The sequence below is a fragment of the Dysidea avara genome, chromosome 3 (genome assembly GCF_963678975.1).
Source record: "Dysidea avara chromosome 3, odDysAvar1.4, whole genome shotgun sequence".
NCBI classification, from domain to species: domain Eukaryota; kingdom Metazoa; phylum Porifera; class Demospongiae; order Dictyoceratida; family Dysideidae; genus Dysidea; species Dysidea avara.
The window spans coordinates 15064924-15083680 of record NC_089274.1 but is presented as its reverse complement, the minus strand read 5'-3'; the positions used below and the strand labels follow the sequence as shown (position 1 = coordinate 15083680).

At 37.5% G+C, this 18757-nt stretch overlaps 3 protein-coding genes across 9 annotated transcripts in view; 1 reads left to right on the top strand and 2 right to left on the bottom strand.

Moving 5' to 3' along the window:
• Positions 1–3688, bottom strand: part of LOC136249554 (uncharacterized) — a 41722-nt gene extending 38034 nt beyond the window's left edge. For both annotated transcript variants that reach the window (XM_066041600.1, XM_066041601.1), the window contains exon 1: positions 3618–3688. The gene's annotated coding sequence lies outside the window, so the exon portion shown is untranslated. The remainder of the gene's footprint in view (positions 1–3617) is intronic.
• A 707-nt stretch (positions 3689–4395) lies between these two features.
• LOC136249550 (uncharacterized) overlaps positions 4396–18757 on the bottom strand; it is a 30411-nt gene continuing 16049 nt past the window's right edge. Inside the window, exons 12-19 of the mRNA XM_066041592.1 lie at positions 9783–9871; positions 6519–6569; positions 6284–6426; positions 6078–6228; positions 5893–6030; positions 5313–5453; positions 4795–5039; positions 4396–4740 (exon numbers count right to left, since the gene is read on the bottom strand). Of these exons, the coding sequence (XP_065897664.1) occupies positions 4482–4740; positions 4795–5039; positions 5313–5453; positions 5893–6030; positions 6078–6228; positions 6284–6426; positions 6519–6569; positions 9783–9871 (1217 nt within the window). The 3' untranslated portion in view covers positions 4396–4481. The remainder of the gene's footprint in view (positions 4741–4794; positions 5040–5312; positions 5454–5892; positions 6031–6077; positions 6229–6283; positions 6427–6518; positions 6570–9782; positions 9872–18757) is intronic.
• On the top strand, positions 14569–17049 carry LOC136249552 (uncharacterized). 6 transcript variants are annotated; one of them, XM_066041594.1, is made up of 9 exons: positions 14574–14772; positions 14898–15078; positions 15127–15289; positions 15416–15542; positions 15796–15860; positions 15921–15949; positions 16040–16132; positions 16578–16641; positions 16701–17041. In XM_066041594.1, exons 4-9 carry the CDS (start codon positions 15499–15501, stop codon positions 16769–16771), a joined length of 366 nt encoding a protein of 121 aa, XP_065897666.1. In that variant the 5' UTR covers positions 14574–14772; positions 14898–15078; positions 15127–15289; positions 15416–15498; the 3' UTR covers positions 16772–17041. The 6 variants fall into 6 exon arrangements, 5 of the variants coding, with proteins under 5 accessions (XP_065897667.1, XP_065897666.1, XP_065897665.1 ...); XM_066041593.1 differs by having other exon boundaries at positions 14574–14843; XR_010698255.1 differs by having other exon boundaries at positions 14575–15078; positions 15593–15860; positions 16701–17016.

Here is an 18757-nt window from a genome sequence, read left to right as displayed (position 1 = left end):
TTTCTAACTACTCCACTGTGACTACACTGTATATAAGCACTGTGTACCATACAGAACTATAATGAGCATATACGACAATGCCTGAATATTGTGCACATCCAAATATTCAATTATGTGTTGCATTTTGTGTATGGCCGATTCATAAACTTATACATACAGTGAAACCTCTATAATCTGACATTCACTGGTGCTCAGTGTTTAGATTAATGAGGATATTGGGTCATTAGGGTAGTAATACGTAGAAAAAGTCTTATTGGCACAGCAAACTGTATACAAGTCCTCTTGATTATAGACTTGGATTAGAGGGGTTTCACTGTAGTATAATAGGGAAGAGCAGGTCATCTTGTTGACTGGCCTGAATAACTACACTAGTAATGATAGCTGGAAACAAACTATTTGGGGAATTTGGGTCTGAGGAAAGAATTAATGGCAGAGACAAAAGATACTACATCGGCCTATATGTGGTCGCAGCTATTTGTAGTTTATTTGGCTGCAGCTAGGGATTATACCACACCAAGAGGTCATAACATTATACAAAAAACAGCAACACAATTTGCCAGGTTCGCTCAGCCAGGTTGCACTTCAACGTAGCAAGGTACAGACCTGACATAGCAAGGTACAGATCCGAGTGTTTTATATATTTTTAAAAACCATCATATTATTCCTAGAATATTACAACCCCTCTCGTTGACCAGCTGCTGAAGCAACGTTTGTCCTGTTCCCTTGATATTTACGATTATGTTTCAGTACAAGCGTGATGCAAGGCCTTCTCACTATGATACTTTGAATGCTCTAGCTAAGTCTTTCCCTGATCGCCTCTCACCTTCTTTACGACATGTTTTTGAGGCTGCTTCTGAATGCAGCGCGTCGGGTTGGTTAACTACCCACCCCATTGCTGACCATAGATTTGCTATGCCCAAGGGTGAGTTTAGGGATGCTCGATCTTCGTCTACATTTTGGTTGGCAGGTTCCCAACGTGCTTCAGACTTGTGTGTGTGGCAAATCTTTTACTGTACAATGTGCATTCAGCTGCTCTTGTGATGGCTTTCTATGTATTCGCCACAACGAATTATGTAATCTAACAGCTGAACTTCTTAGTGAGGTGTGCACTGATATTGGCATTGAGCCTGCTCTTCAGCCTCTGGATAGCGAACCTCTATGGTATGCCACTGCTAATTGGGAGGATGGTGCACGACTTTTGGGGTCTGAATAGGCAGCGTGCATTTTTTGACATTAGGGGTTTAACTAGGGCTGAGCGATACTACCGTTTTAGCGATATATCGTGATATTTTGAAAGTATCGATATCGCTATATTTTGTTATTAACTATCGTGATACCATGCCTGTACATTATTGTCATTGAAAATCCATTTGTTATGCAGTACTAGGCTAAGAATCCTTGTAAATGATTAAGTCCACCCATCTGGTTTCCCCTGCAGAGAGGTGTGAACACCATAACAACCTCAAAGCATGTGTTACAATAACTGTTACTGTAAACAATGATGATAGTGGCTAGTTTGCTATCACCTATAAGGACTTCCTGCAGGAATGCTGAGCAATATGCTATGTAGCACCAGCTACGATTGACTTATTTGTAAGTATCGTGAACTATTCAGTATCGTGAATAGTGGCTTTAGTATTGATCGTGATACTAAAATGGCAGTATCGCTCAGCCCTAGGTTTAACCCATTTGCAAGCTCCTATTTACGTTCTCCATTGTCTCAGTACTATGTAACTAATGAGCAAGAAAAGAGATGTGCTTATGATGAGAGGGTGAGAGGGGTTGAGCGAGCCTACCTTTCTCCTCTGGTTTTTTCTGCTTGTGGAGGTATGGGACCTACTGCAACCAAAGTGTATAAGAAACTTGCTTCCATGTTGGCTGACAAGCGGGAAATGAATTATAGTCAGTGTTTGTACTGGATGAGATGCAGACTTTGCTTCTCTTTATTAAGATTAGCCATTATGTGTTTGAGGGGTCATCATTCTACTGTACATTGTCCAGCATCTGCCAGTATCAATCTGGCCTATTCTGAGGGCAGGCTTAATGCCGATGTCATTGAATAGCTTTGTTCTTAATAGTCACTAGTGTTATACAGCTGTCCAGCACTTTGACAGCCAGTGCTGGGGGTGGTGGTAAGGGCATTCCATCTAGCCCGGGGGAAAAAAAGCACAAGAAGTACATAAATGAGTCCTCGGTCACATGTGACCACCAAGGAGGGTTAGTGAATTAACACCTGTGTGGGAATGGCAAGGGAGTGTTAAGAGAGTACAAAAAATAAATAAGTATGCATGCATCTACACTAAACTACAAAGAAAGTCAGTCTGGGGAGGCCAGGAACCACTCACAGCAATTCCAAGCCATAAATATTCTTTGGGAAGCCGTAATACACTGCCGTGAAGCATCACCCAGAACTTTCCTTAGTGCTGCTTTTGACACTAGTGTATCCTGGTGTATATAACAAGACATAGATCAGGCTCCAGTAACAAACTCTTGTTACCTCAACCATAGATAATAGAGTAAAAGGGATAGGAAACACAAGCGATTTCCGGTTTGATTTCCGTTACGCGTGACTTGAAAGGACAAGACAGTTATGTGCTCAAGCATGGGAATTAGTGTTCTAAGCAGCGTAAATAGTAATCCAACAGACTACAGCAAGTATTTAGGCCTTTGTGAGAGATTTTGGCGAGAGAATTCAGACCGTAGATTTTGTAACAAAGCGTATCGCGTTAACCATAATTGTTACACGCTGTCATACTTTCGCTCATAGTACCTTCATGCCTCGTCCATACCGCTTCTTTTATAGCCGGTTCCACTTTCGAATCTTGTGGTAAGCTAGGCATGTCACCAACACAGTCTTTTACCGCTGCGTTGTACTGCAAGGTGGTTTAAACTTTTGGTAAAAGAATGGAAGATACTAAGTCATTTCTTCAAGCAACGGTTCCTGTTTTGCTCTGATATTTCCTCTGGTTCTCTCTGTTAAATGGTAAGGAATAGGTTTATCACAATTAAAAGGATAGAATATATTTACAAAGAAAGTAAAGTGGTTTAAATTAACTTTTGGGCGTTTTTTTCCACTTTCAAGCTCCTTTAATTTTGCGCATAACTTCCTTGAGGGTTGGTACCGTCCTAGTTCCCTCGATTACTTACTTGAGTTCATTGTAGCGAAGTTTCACAGTTGTTGGTTGCAAAATTCTGTCGTTACAACAATTTGTTTTTCTTTGATACAAGCGCACCAAGCGTAACGAGTATATTCGTGACGTAATACACGGAATTCCAATAGAAATGTACGTATTTTGTGACGTCACGTTATTGCGTTTCCTATCCTTTGTACTCTATTATCTATGCCTCAACATCTTAACATGTCACGACATTCTTATTTTCATCGTTTACCATCCCTGTGGAATGCCATACCAATTCTAGACATAAACGTGTCAGTTTGTATGCTGAAATCTAAACTGAAATCATATCTGTTGGTGTATAAAATATAATAGGTTCCGTTCTTTACACAGAAACGGTGATAGTGGCCCAAAACACCGACACAATAATGGCGATATAACTTAGCACTGGCAAAATGTGTTCAAGGAAACAATACTAACGTACAATTACTTATTACATACCAATCCTGTAAGATGAAGATCAGATCATCGCCTATTGCTGATCTGCCGATCATGTGATTTCGGTCGCGGCGTCCGTCCACTCGTTGATCAGGTGCACGTCTAGTTTATAGCTATATATACCCATGTGGAGCGTTAACACTCTATAACGTTCCTTAATTTGACATGTACCAGTCAGTGGCGGATCTAGATGGGTTTCTGGGGTTTCTACAGAAACCCCCTTTTAAATTTAGCTCAGTGGCAGTCTAGACCCTAAATACATAGACATTGTTGTACCAATAATTTGTCATAGCAAACAACTATAATGCATGCAGTTGCATTTCACTTTTCATCTCCCATTCCATTTAAAACGATCGAGATACTCTAATACTAGTAATAGAGCAATCGAGTAACTACTCTAATAGAGCAATCAAAGCTACAGCTTATAGTCACCATCTTTTCCCTATAGTTAGTTACAGTATGTACAGTTTAAAGTTTAAATCATAATTTATTGTAATTGCTAACTAAAAGTAGCCTAAAATCCGATCTCAGAGCCTCTAAAATTTCAATTTTTTTTAGAGAAATGCCTTATTCAACTATACCAACTTTCAGAAACTTCCTTTAAAAATCCTAGATACGCCATTGTACCTATACTGAGACCATGCAGGTTGGCTGCATGTTGCTGGAGGAATTTTTTGCTCATTCCATAAGTTTTTATTTAGTGTTAAAATTTTGACTCCTGGCTTTATACCCTTGACCCCAGTGAGACAGCAGCTCTATTAAGGTAATTATAAATGCTAGGTTACATGAATGAAAATATGTGAGTTTATTAAAATGTAAAAATAAACAAGACACTTGTACTGAAACAACCAAATGAACACTAGCTATCTATTTATCAAACATAACATAATCAGCTAATAGTTCATCACGAAATCTCTCACAAGAATTTTCTCCTTCAAAAATTCTCTCTGTTGCATTTGACAAGGTTGTTGTACTACTTTGAGACCAGCGGAATATAGTGCTCCACCTTTGAAGTGTAGCCCTATGTTTTGATAACCTTCCCTGCACCATGGGATATGAGCTTCCCATAGTGTCAGTAGTATTACTGCTAGAAACATTGTCTTCTTCAGTAAGTATCCACTTCTTCCTGTAACATAATATAAAGTTCACCAACTGTATAATCCTCATTTTTGCTACTCACCATAACACTTCAATAGCCTTACAAATCAGATACAACAAACAATAAATGAATGGAAGTAGTAATAACAAAACAGCCAAATGGTCACTGTTGGCATCTTTTATTCTGTTGGTATCCACAAAATAAGCAGAAATGATAACTAGGTCCAACATGATTAGCCATTCCACCAAATTTGCACGTCTCTCAGTATATGGATGTACTCTTGAAGCGATAATCAGTATCATGAGGGCAGCGAATGTCAAAGCAAACTAAGTAAAGGCATCACAAAATATCATCACTACATATTTCGATTAAACTTGGTCATCATTTACACATAGGGATACTCAATTACATTGTAGTTGCATAAAAGCATTGCTGTGTCCATCCCTTAAAAGTGCATAATATAACTATGTATAGCTACTATAAAGAATTCCTGTAAGTATAAACTTCTATTTCATAGGCATCCACATTTTACTTATTACAAATTGGACCAAAATGTCCTACGCAATACCAGTGCTATACTTAAAATAATTTCTATATACCTCAGTGTATTCACTAATGAAAATGTCAAAGAACAAGTATATCACCACAAACAATAGACGTCTTCCTAAGTCATAACTACTCCACCATTCATGTTTCGGTCTAATTCCATTTCCTATGATGTCTCGTATCAGGCCAGTGTTCTATTGGAAGCAGCAATAAAGTACATGCATGACTATAGCTATAAACTATAAAGTAATATTATTTACAAATACACACATATATACACACATGTACATAGACAAGAGGGGTTATACATGGGATAGAACTCCTCCAGCTCTATTTTAGATGTGACATAGCACCTCTGCTTATTACAAGAACAAGTAATCAGCTACTCTAATAGAGCAGTCTTTACATTCAGATGCATTAGCAGAAGCAAATCAGTCAAAACGTGCCTGTAGGGTGCATGCCTCCAAAATCTCTTAGAAACGGTATCATCCTGATACCACCCTTCCTACGTAGCTCCCCATCGCTTAAAATCTTGTTGGTACAATTCTGCACATGTACACAATAAACAAATACACACACACAAAATAGAATTAACATTATTATTACTGTCGTAGATATAATTACTCTCCTCACCTTTAGCCAATTACAACTGACCGCCAGTACATAAAGAGGCAATGGTATTAAAATCAAAACTGACACTATTATAGCAATTACTCCATACTGAACATGTCCTGTACCAAAGCATTCCAGTGATCCATCAAAATAGTATACCTGATAACAAGTGTAATTAAGAATTGAAGATGTGTTAATGAGCTTACCCTCTTCCCTTTAAACTCAATAGGTTCATACACTTGTACACATCTCAACAAATTTAAACAGGTATCAGCAGTGTAGACATAGATTATGAGAACTAAAAACCAAATACCATCAACTGTTTTCCTTTTGCTTAAAGGAATGATAAATCGAGCACTGTATAATTCAAGAGACATAATGTAATGACAAGGTAATGCTGGTGTTGACTTACAGCACAATGTGTGTTAATATACACATAGCCATGAGTACTGGTGGTATAAAACCAAACATGGCTACCTCCACTGTACTCAAGTTTGGTGAAATACACACTGGCACAAATAGACTAAAACCAAAGAATCTTGACAAGTAGAAGTGCTATAACAGAAAAAGTTGCAAATAATACAAGTCTTTTAACATACGCAGGTAATTTTTTGCTATGTAGCATAACATTCACATACTATACGTACCCACTTTATTTCACCATCAACAACTCCAGTTCTGTATACATATCCCACTACCTGCCAAGAACAGAATAACTAGTTGTACCTGCTTCTTGGGCTGCAAGACACAATATTGTGTGTGTATTCATTATTGAGTTTCTATAGCTACTTGTACGGACTTCAGTACCTTAAGCATACCTTCTGAAGCTCTCTGTTATTGAAATTGTAATAGTGTGATGTGAAAGTATACTCATTTTTAGTTCCTAGCAAAACTGACAATATGAGATAAGAAATGCTTCTAAATACTACTATGAGCTGGTTTTCTTTTTACTGATAAGAAACTTTGCATTACAATGGCAGACATGGATGAAACAATCAACATCCATAAATAATAAGATGTATTGTGTATAATTTAACTACGTATACTACAATACACAGTGAAATATCACTTGTCTTGATTGGTCACATTTTTTCACTATAATTACGTTTAACTGGATCTACCAAAACCCAATTATTTATTAGCACAAGCAGTGATTTCAAATTTTCCATGGCTGCTTTTGCATGAGGTTGGTAGCACATGAAAAGTGGTGTAATAAGGTATTTCCATGGTTATGAACTAGTCTGAGCACTTGGAAATGGCACAAATGTTTCTATGGTGCTGGGTAACTAATATCTGCGAAGCGTTTCAACAGGGGCTTCCCTAAAGAGCAGTATAGAGTGGTGCAGGACCACTATATCAAGACACACGGTAGTGTGTCGTGCGGCCAAGAAATCTGGCGACCACACCGTGATCAAGACACACAGTAGTGTGTCGTGCGGCCAAGAAAGCCGGTGACCACACCGTGAGTATATTTACAGGAAGAAAGAAAACAGCTTTTTCATGTGTGCATACCTCCATGGCCCCTTCTCCAAAGCACACCATTTTTGCATTATAGCTGTCCCCCAAGTAGGGCACGCCACACAGAAAATTTGATTAAATTTGCATTCGTTTTAATTTCTTCATTTTTTTCTTCTTACGCCGTACGGGGGGGGGGCTACAGGGGCTTCGATTTCTTTTCGCACATTTAGTAAAAATTACTATAAAATGCAAACATGTAACTCGATTGCCATGATCTTTGGCACAAATGAAGAGCGTGTAACGGCGGATTCACGTACTAAGTTTGTTGTGAATCTGAGTAATATTCAAGGAGTTACGAGCATTTATTCACGTAAAAAAAGATCAAAGTTCTGTCATGACTACAGGGTAAACCAAGTACATAAATAACTTGAAAATTGGTGTATAGATAGGCTGTTCATCGTAGCAATGCCTTTTGATAGTTTGAATAGCAATAGAGTTACAGCGACAAAGTTATAAAGCAAAATCTAAGCATGTGTAAAATCGAGGGATCGAAAGAGAGATAAACGTCATAATAATTGACAATTACATGAACAAATAATTACAAGGGGTCAGGAGTCCAGTCTCAGGGTTACCAAGTTATTACTAAAAAGTATGGAGCCCTGGCAAGACCAAAAAAAAAAAACTACATACAAAACTAAACAATTATACATGGCTTCTCAACAGGTAAACAGATCAACTACATCCCAAGTAGTGGAAGCACGGGAATTAAAGATCCTATATGAACAGGAGATTGCAACACGAGCTGCTTGCTGAAGAATACAATGAATAGTATTCTTCGGTAGATGGCATACATCGCTTAGTTTAGAGACAGTCTGTGGCATGAAATGGCCCAAACAGCCAACCTCAATTGTCACAAGATTAACTGAAAATCCAGCCTGTTGAAGGTCAGTCAGTAATGAACCATAGCGATCTTCTTTACGGTTCCTTGCAGCTAAAAGGTGATGTTCAGTATTAGTAACTACAGAGAGTTCTAATAATGTGATGGAATCTGTGGAAACTACCACAAGATCAGGTCTGCTTAAGGTAGATCTAATATGAGGTGGAATGGTACTTGGGGGATTAACACTTGCCTGGTGGCCAGGAAGATCTGCATAAATCTTATAACATGGTGGTAAATCTTTCTTAAAGTTGCAAACAAGAACCTGCAGAACAGAGTCATGACGCCAAGTGTATCTGCCTTGATCAAGTGCAATGGAACAACCAGTTAAAAAATGGTTAGTTGTTACTCTAATAGAACAGTCACCGCGGGGTAAAAAGGTGTGCAAAAAATGTCTTTAAAAAAACTTACCAGAGTTCGAACCAGGGACCTCCATACCTAACACCTGCATCCTTAACCACTGAACCACTGCTATCTTGGCTGATCTCCTCACTTAATTTCTGCTTTATAAATGAAATTTCTAATTGAGATCTGCTCATATTCAAATGTTTGTAATTTCATAGATCTACCAATAGAAGTACTAGATTGTTCTAGAACATTCTATGTATGTTCTATTAGAAGTCCTCAAAAAAATGTGCACTCTATTAGAGTATTACAATAATATTATCAAATATTGAATTAAATCATGCAATAAAATACATTTATAAGTCGGTCTTCAATAATCAACATTGTATCTACATAGAAAAGAAGAAATGTGAGTGAAAATAAACCTCATAGTCAGTCATAGGCTGGTTTTGGGGCCTTATAAAGTACAAAAAGGAGTGAAATCCACACAAAAACAGCCAAGCTGTGAAAAAATGGTGCGACCTTAAAAATCCTGAGTGAAAAAGTTGTGAAATCAAAGGTGGCGGCCAAGAAATGGCTGCAATGATTTTAAGGTTAAAATTTTTAATAATGGATGTGTACATTGTTAAAATTTATTAGCATTAACATCATTGCAGCCATTTCTTGGCCGCCACCTTTGATTTTACAACTTTTTCACCCAGGATTTTTAAGGTCGCACCATTTTTTCACAGCTTGGCTGTTTTTGTGTGGATTTTACTTACTTAAATTTCTTTGATGTGGTAAAAAATATATGTATAATTAACAAATTGACTTTAGTAGCAAATTAACTGTTTTACCACTTTACTTCATTTTGCTGGGGAAAGCTCTGTTTAACCATTAGCAACTCCTATATTTGGTCTCATCCCTTCTAATGTCTTACACTTCTATTTTTTTCTGTGTACTATAAAGTACCCACCTACATATGTACTACTTCCATTCTACAACCCTTCAAGAATGATGCTTGTAATATAGCAACAGCACGCAATTATAAGCAGCTTCTTGCACCCTGAATGGATGTTTTATTAACAATCAAAATTTGGTGGTCATAGTGTTAGGCTAAGGAAAGTTATGACTGTTTCCTTACAGTGACATTATCCACGTGCTAAATGTTGCAGATCCACTTTATACATACCTGGATAAAGAATAAGAATCCCTTCAGTGCACTTGGAAGGCGAAGGTTAAAGTAAATTGACAATATAGAGATAACCACAATTAGAATGCCTGTAACAATAACACATTGACGTATATATCGATATGTAAGACCATGCAAAGTTGATTATATGTTTCTGGTCCTACCAATTTCCCAAAATTGACCAGTGACCAACTTTTTTCTTTTGATGTGGTATGTTAATGTATAAAGTTAATGCACGAAAAGAATGTTTACAAAACATGAAACCTTTCTACATAAATTATGGTGATTGCACAATTCATTCAGCAAAAAAAATGACCAGGAAGGGAACCAGAAACATATAATTAACTTTTCGTGGCCTAATGTACAAACTCTAAACAGAGTAAACATACATGTTATAATGCAATTTAAAACATAATACAGCAAAACATTTTTCTGAGTACTTATAATACAACACACATAGAGTGTTCTAGAATTTCCATGGATAAATCTATGAAATCCAGTTATATTCTGGTGCAATAAACTAGAACTTCCTGGTAGAAATTAAGTGGAATGGGCAACTGACAGCAGTGGCAGAGTGGTAAAGGGCTAAGGTGTGTAGGAATGGAGGTCCCTGTTTGAAACCTGGACAAGAATTTTCATACACATGTTTTATTGTTCAATTAGAGTACCTTGTTTCACATGTTCGGTTTTTGCTATATATTTCCTTAGCTAATACTCTCAGTACTTTCTAACCATGAAAGGGTTACACTACAATAGTTCTTTCATGTACAGACTGATTTTACAGTTATTCCATCATATGGATTACTCTGTATATAGGTGTGACAACGAATCACTTTTGCAATTATCAAAATCCCTTGCTCTTAATTTGAACTGTGCAAAAGTTGTACTGTGAATGTGCTGCATTATGCTCTTACTAGTAAATTGATTAAAGCATGCAGGAGTTACTTTGATTTTTCTAAAGTGTGCACAATGAAAAGGAATTAAGAATCCTACAGTACGATAGTACTGTACTACAGTATAGTAGTTAAGAATAAACCTTTGGTATATTCATAAACATACAGTGCGTGTGCTATATTGTCTTGCCTTTTATCCTTCTGTACCAGTGAAGGTTCTTCATCGATAGTAGGGCATCCACGGGCGTAACTACATGTTATGCAATATAGTATTGCATAATGTGTAGCTACACCTGTGGACATGTGTTGTAGACGTTGCAGTGCTGAGTAAGCTGTCCATTATCATTAGAGACTAGTCATAAGTGTTTGTTTTTAGAGTTAATTTAACTATTTGTGTTTCTGAACTTTTGCTGTGACAAACACTGTTCTCTTACCTACAGGTAGGGATCCAGACTTATAAAAAGGAAGTTCCACTCTTAATGGTAGACTCCCCAGCAATGTTTCACTGTTAAATCTTACCATTTAGGCCTTTAGAAATGCAACTGAAGCCTTTAACAGTCACTGTAATAACTTTAGAAGATAAATATGATAATTGTTTTAGAGGCGCCTATCGCTTTTCAATTGATATTTGAAGTATTATTGCTGTAAACAAAGCCCAAACAAAGGTAAAAAAGTGTTTTCACTGTTTGGTCATGTAATAAGTGTTTCTTAGACTGATTTTCACTGATGAATTGATTTTAGTTTATTGAATTGAAGAAAAGGTTGTCAGCAGTTCAGTGATGCAGGTGTCTGCCAAAGAGGGTTCCATCGAATCCTTTGACCCCCCCCCCCCCCCCCCCCCCCCCAATCCACCCCTGCACTAGCTGCTTAATTCTCTTTTTTGCTTCATCATTAACCTGAACTGGTAGCAGCAGGCTTTCCTTCATGAGTTTCTTTGTTTCTTCACATGATGTGTCAAGCAAACCACATTATAGTTATATAGCTAAGTGCTACTTAATACCATGTACAGTGGAACCTCTCTTATCCAGGCAGTCTGGTACATACTACTGTCTGTATCTCAGAAATGTCTGTAACTAATGCTATTACTCTAAAGTGACTAACTTAAATACAAGTAATGTTATTATTGCTATCAGTTAGTGCAATGCAGTTTAGTGGGCAGAGGGGTAAGTCACTGGAAAACATTCATGGTTACTCCCTGGGCTGTAAAAATTCATCATCACCTAGCAACCAAGTGGTAGTAATTATTAGTAGAATAAACAAGCCACCAAACAGGTAAACAGTAACCTTTAGGCTCCCTCCTGGTGCTTTCATCTAAACCAAACTTCATTATGGTCAATAAACTACAAGCCACATAACCAATTTGGGCTGTCCTGACAATAGAGTAAGTAGAATTCTAGGAAAACGGGAAGGGGAACAACCAGTGGAAAATGCCTGATAAAGGTCATCATGCCATTGACATTACAGCATAAGGTTGGATTTTACAGCACAATGCTTCTTTACAGCATTGTTGGATTCTTCCGCTAAAACGATCGAAACACTCTAATAAAGCAGTCACATGCAGTAAAATACTCTAATAGAGCAGTCAAAAATGTTTTGTTACCTATTCCACCAGAGACCGACCTGTAAATTGATGGGCTATAGCTGTCATAGATTCATCAACATTGAAAGTTAGCTACTCCCTTGAAACCATAAAATTTAAACCAATATAGCTAGCATAAATTATAATTATAAGTTTACAATAGGATTCTAATTAACTGACAGTGCCTGCACATAGATGCGGGAAGTTGTACCTGCAATCTCAGGAAAAAATCACATGATGGGCATGTAGCAGCTGAGGTATGTATAGGTGCACGGCTAGACTAAGGACTATCCACCCCAAAAACACCTTCGCTGTAAAAAAGGCGCGCCCAAGAAACTACAAGTACCTGGAACCCAATGTAAAAAACAAAAAGAAAAATTTGCTTAGCTGAAGTGAAAAGTAACTGGTAACTTAAAGAGCTGATATCTGAAGCGGCCAAGAATACAATTACTAAAGTTTAATCCATGCAAGAACACCTTGGCTATAAAACAGGTGTATACATGAAAGTAACTGGCAACCGAAATGGCTGATATCTGAAGCGGCCAAGAATGAATGGTCATATACAACTAATTCAAAAATTTAACACTGAACCTTTATAATTCAGCTGTGTTCTATATTCACTCTTGCTGCATCGTAAAGTAATTTCTTTTAACTCTAATTGGCTGGTAATTTGGCCACCTTTTTTAATAGTCAGTATAATAGAGCAAAAAAAAGCGGCCAAATTACCAGCCAATTAGAGTTAAAAGAAATTACTTTACGATGCAGCAAGAGTGAATATAGAACACAGCTGAATTATAAAGGTTCAGTGTTAAATTTTTGAATTAGTTGTATATGACCATTCATTCTTGGCCGCTTCAGATATCAGCCATTTCAGTTGCCAGTTACTTTCATGTATACACCTGTTTTATAGCCAAGGTGTTCTTGCATGGATTAAACTTTAGTAATTGTATTCTTGGCCGCTTCAGATATCAGCTCTTTAAGTTACCAGTTACTTTTTACTTCAGCTAAGCTGATTTTTCTTTTTGTTTTTTACATTGGGTTCCAGGTACTTGTAGTTTCTTGGGCGCGCCTTTTTTACAGCGAAGGTGTTTTTGGGGTGGATATCACTCATTTTTGTCAGTGATAGACTCTATATTTGGTTTAAAAGGTAATTTTTTTGGAAATGAGCAATTAACATTAATGCAGAATATTATCTTGGAGAGTCAGTAAAATCCATACATAATAATGATTGTTTCATAACACCGTAAATTCGGAAGTATGAATTTACGGTGTAGTATGACTGTTCTATTAGAGTAAATTTATCTTTACTGCCTGCACGTGATGAATATATCTCATATCTGTGCATGTTAAATGCTTCAGACACCTAATTAAACTTGCAAGTGCCTAATTAGTTCACAGTTGCTACACAGCTATAAATACATTTGTAATTGTTATCATCATAATCATTTAACCATTTTTTAATATTTTGGTCGCAACTTTAGGATTAGAGCAGCAAAGAAAGGAATAGAGGACTCAACCATCAAGACTTGTATATGGGAGATGGAACAGTATTGCGATGGACAATGCCGGTACTAACCCCTCAAGGGTGTTGCAGTACAGTATAGATGCAAGACCAGAGCCTCGATCGTCACCTTTTGACTGTGGTCACAACTTCAGGATTGGAGCAGCAGAGAAAGGAATGAAGGACTCAATCATCAAGACTCGGGGAGATGGAATAGTATTGCCATGGACAATGCCAGCACTAACCCCTCAAGGATGTCACAGTGCAGTATCGATATAACCACTCCAACCAGTGCATAAGACCAGAGCTCGATCATCACCTTTTGACTGAAATTTTTATACTTGATGAAGCAATTAAAACAAAAAAGTTGTAGTACTTATACTTTCCTGAGGGAACATGTCCCCAGAGTCCCAGACTCCCTTGCCTGTTCAGCAGAATAATAGGATTGAGCCTTACTACCACTTTCACCTTTATTCTTGGCCTGAATGTACATATCAGCAACATAATACAGTAGCTGTAGATAATGCTAGTTAATGCCCTAGGCAGAGCTATAGGGGTGGGAATTTTTCCCTACTATCATACTATCATAGTAGTTCTTCTCGCAGTTCTTTGCCTGGCCATCATCAACTGCTGTCCATCAACTGCTGTCCATCAACTGCTGTCAAAACATTAGTCTCGTCCCCCAGACCCTTCCTCAAGCATGCTTATCACACAAAAATAACTTAGTTTAGTAGTGTATAAACAATTATTCATTGACAGCTTATACTACACTTACCGCATTGTTGAACCATGTATACCACCAGTATCCACCAGATTGGCAACTAACACGTGATCTATTTAGGGGAAATCTCGTGGAAAGTCCCTAATTACCTTAAGCGGACACTCATGATACGTGGTTTTAAATTGAATGGTTTAAGAATGTAACTAGATGGTGAGGCGTACTTTAATCGGCTCGACTTTACTGAGAAACTCGAGCCCCTCGTGAGAAACTACATCGCTTGAGCAACGCTTGAAAAAGTAAGAGTCAAGAATACTGAGGGACTCTATGATATATGCCGGTCTTGAATGTTAACGAAACGAGGAGTGAAGTTTGTGCAACGTGTCACATCGCCACACACTGATTCACCGTGTTTGTGCGATAGGGTTTTTGGACCTGTCCACCAGATGTTGAAAGGAAATTCATTCCAACTTGTGAAGTTGTTGGTATACTCATTGTTGGGGTCCATGGGGACATCGATGATCATTTACCAGTCAGCTGTAAGTAATGTCACAACAGAAGGAAAGGAACCATTTCCATACCCCTATGGCATACTGATTTTCCAGGTCAGTTTATGTACACCCAACCACAGAAATGTAGAACTTTGGTTGCAGGTGGAAAATAAACACCTTTTTACTCAGTTACAAGAGATTCACCCAGCTGGGATAAAATGTTGAAGTGAATGTCATTAGTACCTACTTGCGGTTCATCAGGTATTGGACAATTCCAAGTGTCCAGATTATGCGGTTGTCCTCATGTTCAAGTTTACACGTTTAGGCAAGTTCCACAACATCCTATAATCTATTACTATATCAGTGTGGAATAATGCTTATATAATATTTTTCATATTCCAGGCTTTAGGTATGTGTATTGTATTTAACACCTGCTTGTTGGTTTTTGCAGGCCATCTGGTCATACTGGTTTATCCACTAGCAGTTGAATGTGATCATGGTACATATGTAAGTTGAGACCATGCAGGAACAAAGATGAGACCATGCAGGAACAAAGATACAGGTGTCATGAATTTCAGGTCAGTTGACATTCAGAGGAATTGTATTATTGCAATTGTTCTTTTTGTAGTTATCAATTATCAGTGACCAGTTTGTGATAGCGTACTTTTGTTTGACTAATGACCAAATGTTCTGGTTTACATGCTTACCCAACAGTTATGTTACTCACTTAACCTGCATATGGGATATATATTTTTAGTTCATTTTGATTATTCATCCTTTATTGGTACAGCCCGGCATATTGATTTTTTGCACATTCTCTTTTTAATTCAGTGCCTGCTGGATTGTTTTGTCAGATATCGAAACAGATGTCTTTGGTGTTGCGACCGATGTTCCAGGTCAGTTTGCATGTGTGTTTAATTTAAGGTTGACTTCAGTGCCTGCTTATTCTTTTACAGGTCTCGGTATTGAGTGTCATGAATTTCAGGTCAGTTGACGTGCAGAAGAATTGTATTATTGCAATTGTTGTTTTTGCAGTTATCAATTATCACTGTATACTAGTGATGTGAATTTGCAGGTCAATCTACTCAGATGTATCAGGCATAGTGTTGATGGGTTCGAACAAGTATCCAGTGTAGACTGTAGTGGCATCAAGGGTGTTAATTTCCAGGTCAGTTTACATGTTGTGATGTTAGTGATTTTTTCCTAGTACCCAGATATTAAGTGTATTGTATTTAATGCCCACCTGTTATGTTTTTAAATTATGGTATATCAGTGTAGACAGTGCAACAGTAAGCCTTCTGTGTTGTAGTAACTATTTGTTTCATAATATTATGCTGTTGTCCCAGAATGGCACAATTTTTGGGCAACCAGTGTGAAGTCCAGTGGTACAAACATTGTATTATGACCAAGTTGTGATAGCGTACTTTTGTTTGACTAATGTCCTAATGTTCTGGTTTGACTAATGTCCTAATGTTCTGGTTTAACATGCTTACCCAACAGTTATGTTATTCATTCACTTAGCCTGGGATATAATTTTTGTTCATTTTGATTATCCATGCTATTATTGACACAGCCCGGCATATTGATTTTTTGTACATTCTCTTTTAATTCAGTGCCTGCTGGATTGTGTCATCAGATATCGAAACAAGTGTTTTGGTGTTGCGACCGATGTTCCAGGTCAGTTGCATGAGTGTTTAATTTAAGGTTAACTTCAGTGCCTGCTTATTCTTTTACAGGTCTCAGTATCGTCATGCTGACATACAAGAAATCATCACTATTGTTGGAACTATTTTTAGTCAAGTCTTGATGTGATGTTAATTAACGTTGTTACACATTGTTGTATGTTTACCATATGGCATAGAAATTATCATGGCCATCATGAAATTTGAATATTGTGTAAGTTGTGTGGACCAACCCCAACTCATACATGGTCACTGGCAAACCACGAACCACATTCGAGCCACAACACCACCAACCACATTCGAGCAATCCATTACAAAATTTTGTTGCACCATTTGTGTGTGCATAATACTTAATGAAAGCCACAACACAAGCTACATGGTACATACTACATAGAGGTGGTAACCCCTAAAGGCTTGTTACCTTTTGTATTCACCTAACCGGCCTTTATGGTTAATCTATTAAAATTTACATGTAAATAGAGAATTGAAGAGTATGCTTAAAGCACCTTCGCTAGTGATTTTGTTCTTCAAACCATAAGACAACTGGCGATTTATAAACGCTCGCATGGGGTGTGGTACTAAATGGAATTTAAAAGATTTCTGCTTAAAACGCCATCCCTAGGGAACTTACGGTTCAGCATGCTGTCACAACTTGTTTATCAGGCATTAGAGTTTGTGTCCACGTCGTGTCTTTAAAAGTTATTGTAGGGATTAGAGATTGATTGAAGAAAATACGCGTATAGGCAAACCAGGATTGGATAATGTCAGTGCTAGATGGACTATACAAACACGACTATGTTGACTGGTATAACGTGACAGTAGTTGTAACATAAGGTAGAGAAATAAAGTGAAATACGCCTATTTTTTATTTTGCGATGGTTACTTTTTTATTTTAGCGAGGTCGCAAGAAAACTATAACGACTCCTAAAGATTTTTTATCACGTAACGCAATACAAATCTATTGAGAGATGTTGCATAATTTAGGACTAATATTGCGAAACCGGCCTTACACGTAAATAACTCACAGTAGTGGCCGCGCGTCTTTTAATTGGGCGTGCGCTTTGTAGTTTCTTGGCCGCGCGACTCACTACCGTGAGTCTTGATATGAGCAGTCATGGGGACTCCTCTTGAAGCCACTTCAGTTTGACAAGCATACCAGTGCTGCATGCATACTCCCATCATATGACTTCTTATCTGGAAGCAGTTAACTAGAGTACTTCAGTTTCATATCAGTATTAATTTAATATTTAATAGTTGAATTTTTTTTTTTTAATTATGGTTTCAAAGGAACAGATAACTTTCAATGTTGATGACTTAGCTAGTTTATATACCTAATCTATAACAGCTATAGTCCATCAATTCACAGGTCATCAATTCACAGGTCATCAATGTGGGTTCCTGGTTGGATAGTTAGCAAAACATTTTTGACTGCTTTATTAGAGTATTTTAATGAGGTGACTGCTCTAATAGAGTGTTTCAATTCATTTTAACGAAAAGATCCAAACAATGCCACAAAGAAACATTGTGCTATAAAATCCAACCTGTCCAACCTGTATAATTGCATGATGACCTTTATCAGGTGTTTTCCGTGAGTTGTTCCTGTTCCCACTTTCCATTCCCATTTTCCTCGAATTCTACTTACCCAATAATAGAGGTTGGGAGGTTTCACTGTAAACAAAGTTAGTGAGTGAACCTTGGGTTAAGCTAGATAACTTGAACTTCTAAGTGAATACAGTTTAGCAATAATATGTGGTGTGTTATACTTTCAGCTAATCAGCAAAGATTTGCTGACTACTTACATATACCCGTATGATATAGTGTTGTGATTAACTATAATTGTGACCAGTTTTGGGAACAGCAGTTTTCCTGTGCACTCATCCAATTTTCCAACTTTAATGATTCATACTTCAGACAGACTGAAGGAAACTGATGACTTCAAATCTGGTCAATAGTTAGCACCAACATTGCTAAATAGATGAAAAATTTTAGGGCTATTTATATATAGCTCCTGTATAAATTAGTGTTAAAGATCTATTGTTAAAATCCGCTTAGCATTATTATACAGTGTGTTTAGTAGTCATAAACTTGTAGAAAAAGTTCACAAGCAAGTA

Coding starts and splice junctions, on each gene's coding strand:
- LOC136249552 (XM_066041595.1), top strand. CDS start 15,499: ATGAGACCATGCAGGAACAAAGATACAGGTGTCATGAATTTCAG. Junction 15,543..15,795: donor ACAGGTGTCATGAATTTCAG/GTCAGTTGACAT, acceptor TTTTTAATTCAG/TGCCTGCTGGATTGTTTTGT. Junction 15,861..15,920: donor TGTTGCGACCGATGTTCCAG/GTCAGTTTGCAT, acceptor ATTCTTTTACAG/GTCTCGGTATTGAGTGTCAT.